This window comes from Pteropus vampyrus, unplaced genomic scaffold, assembly GCF_000151845.1.
Source record: "Pteropus vampyrus isolate Shadow unplaced genomic scaffold, Pvam_2.0 Scaffold46, whole genome shotgun sequence".
Lineage (NCBI taxonomy): Eukaryota > Metazoa > Chordata > Mammalia > Chiroptera > Pteropodidae > Pteropus > Pteropus vampyrus.
Window position 1 is genome coordinate 5851110 of NW_011888827.1, and position 4884 is coordinate 5855993.

At 54.2% G+C, this 4884-nt stretch overlaps 1 protein-coding gene across 1 annotated transcript in view; it reads left to right on the plus strand.

Annotated features, from left to right (window-relative positions):
* Positions 1-4486, plus strand: part of AFAP1L2 (actin filament associated protein 1 like 2) — a 29558-nt gene extending 25072 nt beyond the window's left edge. Inside the window, exons 11-17 of the mRNA XM_023530078.1 lie at positions 738-883; positions 1703-1814; positions 2387-2623; positions 2708-2873; positions 3156-3311; positions 3908-4101; positions 4220-4486. Coding sequence (XP_023385846.1) covers positions 738-883; positions 1703-1814; positions 2387-2623; positions 2708-2873; positions 3156-3311; positions 3908-4101; positions 4220-4414 — 1206 coding nt within the window. The 3' untranslated portion in view covers positions 4415-4486. The remainder of the gene's footprint in view (positions 1-737; positions 884-1702; positions 1815-2386; positions 2624-2707; positions 2874-3155; positions 3312-3907; positions 4102-4219) is intronic.
* The last annotated feature ends 398 nt before the right edge of the window (positions 4487-4884 follow it).

Here is a 4884-nt window from a genome sequence, read left to right on the forward strand (position 1 = left end):
CAGCTGCCTCCTTGGTGCAGAGAACGTAGCAGGAAGGTGCAGAGCTGTGTTGTGTAGTGCCCAAGTGGTAGCTGATTTTCCTCATGAAAGTAAACACATAGTACTTATAGAATTCCCAGTTTTTTTCTCATTCTAATGGCAAGAAACAACATTGGATTGGCATTCCAATAGAAATACCCACTAGATGTATTTGTTTAGAATTCATTGTCCCCTGGAAAAAACCTAAGGACCGGTTTCCCTGGGATTTAGTTCATGATTTGGCAGAGATAGCTGACCTCACGTAAGCTGTTTAAGCCATCTTGACTATCGAAACCATAAACAAAAATAAATTTGAATTTTGTTACATCTTAGGGGATCCAGGTAGTCTTGTATGTTTGGATTAGGGTAATACACTGTGACAGTTCAAAAAATAGAGGTATCAACCTAAAATACATAAAATTTTAACAGTTCTCTCCCAGTCCATTAGCCTTCTAGAAATACATGTATATAAATCACGTCATGCTTGGGACAAAGGTGCTGGGCATCATGAGGTCGCGTCAAGGTATCACTAGTGGCAGAAAATGTTATTTGGGGCCCCCGTGGGATGGGAAATACCAGTGAACATGAAGGAGCATGGCCCCAGACTCTCTCTGAGGCCTTGCCCAGGGTGAGCATAGGGGCAGGGGTGCTGTGCCCAGCCAGTAGGGGGGTCTGGGCATGCTCCAGACCTGCTCTTGTCCCTCTCTGCCTCCTCCTAGGCCAAGTCTTCTGAGGAAATGGGCCACTGGCTAGGCCTCCTGCTCTCCGAGTCGGGCTCCAAGACAGACCCAGAAGAATTCACCTACGACTATGTGGATGCAGATCGGGTTTCCTGTATCGTGAGTGCAGCCAAAACCTCTCTGCTGTGAGTCTCAGGGCCTCTGTCTTCTCCCTTCCCTGTCTTAGTTGTGCTTCTCCACTCCAGGCCCAGACTGGCCTCTATGGCCGTTCGAGCAGGGTGGCTGCTGAGAAGTCAGGGTCGGCCAGCCCTGTCCTCCCGGCAGCAGGAAGACCAGGGCCAGGGAGCTGCCCCGAGGGAGGCCAGCCTGGGAACGGAGCCAGGCCTCCGGCCACGGGAGCTGCAGCATCCTCGGCTTGGATTAGACGCTCCCCAGATCGTCGTGGCTACGTCGGCACGTTTCCCGACCCCCCACCCCTTTACTGCTGATTCAGTACCTTCCTGTGATTCCTCCCTGGGTCCCCAGCACACCCTGGAAAGAGCAGGTGCTTTCTCTGCTTTCCGGATGAGCACACTGGGGCGCACTCAGGGAGAAGCGCTGGGTTGTGTGGCTGAGGAGCCCTGTTGGAAGCCGGCCAAGCCCATGAAACAGAATCTCTTATGTACAAAATGGGGAAAGTCTCAGGTCTGCGCTGCCCCAAGTGTATTATGAAGATGAAACGAGAGAGGATTTTGTTGTCGGAATTCTAAAAGGGAATCAGGTGACGAGAGGATGCCGAGGAGGGGGCGGGGCAAGGGAAATGTGTTTTTCTGGCAATTTGGAGCCGAGGGTTCTAGTAGGAAGGCCCTAGGAGGAGAGCGGGGAGCTACCCCCTAAATAAACGAGTTTGTGCTAAAACGAGGCTGGAGCTGGACACCGGGTCTCCCACTGCACCTCTTGTCATCATGAATCCTTTGAGACTGGGTGGCTTTGACACCCAGCCCCGAATCTCCTGTGTCTTCCAGACTGATGCAGAGAAAGTTCTCAGAGCCGAACACTTACATTGACGGCCTGCCCAGCCAGGGGTGCCAGGAGCTGCTGTATGACGACGTGGAGATGTCAGAGCTGACGGCCACAGTAAGGACGCCAGTGGGGCAGTGGCCTGGGGCTGTCCAGTCCTCCTCCTGCCAAACCTCAGTGCCAGCTTAGATTGTCCCTAAGACGAGTGCATTCCAAGTCACCTGCAGGGCCACCGGTGCAGGCAGGTTATCTTTTGTACTGGGATGTGCTGTTGGGATTGGCAACGAGGACACCATTAGCCTCTGAGGACCAAACTGATAGTGGAGCTGGAATCCTCCTTCTGGAAGTGGGTTCCATTTATGAGACATGGGACTCGGTGCTGTGCTAAGGGCTGCTGTGGATTAGCTCCCTTCATCCTAACCACCTTACAGGAAGGTACGACTACCCTCTTACAGATGAGGAAATAAGGTTCAGGAAAGTTAGTACTCTGTCCTGGGTCTCCCACCTCTTGAAAGGCAAATCCCAGACTCGAACCCTGACCTAACCCCTGCTCAATAGGTGTCCCCAGGGGAAGGTCCCTGCCCACTGCAGCACAGGGAGGTGACAGGAGCTCTGCGGCAAGGCAGGTGGCGCCTCTACAGCCCAGGGAGCAGAGGCAATGGTGAAAGCCACCTGACGCTCCTCTGCAGGTGGACCCCGAGGAAGCCACACCTCCCACAGATGCTCCAGCTGAGTCCGACCCTGACCGTGTGTATCTGGACCTCACACCCGTCAAGTCTTTCCTGCACAGCCCAGGCAGCACCCAGATCCAGGCGCGCTCCCCCACACCACCCCACCTGGACCCTCCAGCCGAGGCCCTCCCTGCAGACGTGGGCCTGGCCCCAGACGAGCCCCTCATCAAGTCTGCAGAGACCCCGGAGTTTCAGGTACAGGCCAGCCGCCCACAGGTGAGCCAGCCTCACCTGCCCAGGCCCCTTGGCCAGCTGAGTCATGTTTGCTTTGTCCCATAGCCAGTGCAGCAGGAGAGTCTGGAGCCTTCCCCGAGAATTGCAACAGTCAAAATCCAGACTGAACAACAGAAAATCTCCTTCCCACCAAGCTGTCCTGACGTCGTGGCTGTAACCCCACCAGGGGCCAGCACACCTGTGAAGGACAGGTTGCGGGTGACCTCTGCAGGTACCTGTGCTAAATAAGAGTCCAATGTTTTGGAAATGGCTCAGAGAAGTTAGCCCAATCCCTTCCCTTTCCGATGAAGAAACAGAGGTTCAGAGAGGTGAAGGGACTGGGCCCAAGGTCAATCAGTGATGAAGGCGTGGGCCGAGTTTCCTTTCTGTCCTGGTGTCCAGCTCTGGTCTGTCAGAGCCCCAGGTTCCGTCTGCGCCTGCGCAGTGGGATGGAGACAGCCCTCACGTCCCCGCCTGGCTAATAACCTGGGGGTTCCCGTCTCTGGGTTTGCAGAGATCAAACTTGGCAAGAATAGGACGGAAGCCGAGGTGAAGCGGTACACAGAGGAGAAGGAGAGGCTGGAGAAGCAGAAGGAGGAGATCCGGGCTCACCTGGCTCAGCTTCGGAAGGAGAAGCGGGAGCTGAAAGAAACCCTGTTAAAATGCACGGGTAGGGGCCTCCCAGGGCGGGTGGGGTGCGCCTTCAGCCCAAGGGACGTGTGGGCGGGGGCTGGCTGGCAGAAGAGTCAGGATCCATGCACCTGGCTTGCAGCCCTGCCAATCTTTGGGACAGGTGGATGCTCCCACTTAAAGTCCTCTCCCCATTGTGTCCTAAAAGGTCACTGTCCTGTGCAGAGAGACCCCTCTGACCTGTTGTCAATAGGACCAGGACTTAGTTTAAAAGCTGGTTAGAGGAGGGCATCTCGAAAAATTGTTTCCACCTTAAATATTTTATTTGCACTTAAATGTATGTTCCTTGGTTCATCTGTTGTAGCGCCAACACCTTTTCCCATGTCATCTTTCTTGCATGAACCACACCTGTCCTGCATCATCTTCAGTTTCCAGCCTTCATTTCTTTAATGTGAACAAAAGCTTCAGACACTTGCAAGAAAAAGTCTGAGTCCCTCTAGATTCTTTTCCAGCCATTTCCTAGCAGTGGGATGGAGACAGCCCTCACGTCCCCCCAAAGGTCCTGTTGTCTTTAACAGGACCTTTCCTGGCCTTGGCTGAGACACTGCTCTGCAGCCAGCTTAATTCTCATTCCAGACAAGGGCGTCCTGGCCAGCATGGAGCAGAAGCTGAAGGAAATTGACGAGGAGTGTAAGATCGAGGAGGGCAGACGGGTGGACCTCGAGCTCAACATCATGGAGGTGAAGGGCAACCTGAAGAAGGCCGAGGCTGGGCCCGTGACGCTCGGCACTGCTGTGGACACCACCCACCTGGAGAACGTGAGCCCCCGAGTGAGTGCCACATGCCCCGGTCCCCCCGAGCTGCTGGTGGGGCCTGCTGGACCAAGGTCGGGGGGAGTTGGGTCATGTCTCCCTAACCCTGGCTCAGGCCTTGCTCTCGTCACCACAGCCCAAAGCTGCTGCCCCCACCCCAGACTGTACCCCGGTCAACTCTGCTACAGCACTCAAGAACAGGCCTCTCTCCGTCATGGTCACAGGCAAAGGCACCGTCCTCCAGAAAGCCAAGGTAAGCAGTCACTCCAGGCCTCCTTCAGGGCCACCACTGAACAGCAGAACTGTCACCACGTTGGGGCCCCTCCTCTGAACCAGGTGGCATTTTCCTGCTTTGGGCACCACTCAGCAGGAAGAGACAAGGGGCCTCGCCTCACTGTACCTTTGCTCGGTCTTTGGCTCTTGGTTCACGTGTTCTTACTAATCAGCCTGAGGACACTCGAATTACCCACCACTTAATTCCAGGGGCACAACTACAGTTCACAGCCAGACAGACAGTTTTCAAATCAAAAAGTCAATGATTCTAAAGGACTCCTGCCATAAAAACTTAGACACATTCCGAAAAGTGACGTGATTTGCCTGAAGCTGCCCAGCCAGCTGGGGGTAGAAGGTATAAATGAGGCATGGATGCCATTATAGGGCTCTCCCCTGTGGGCTAGACAAAAAGGGTTATTAATCCTTTGATTGTTTGTACAGTAAAGAACACTGCGTAGAGCTGCCTTGTTTTTGGCAAACTCTGCTCCTTAATTTATATCCTGCCTACCTGCTGGAAACATTTCAAGG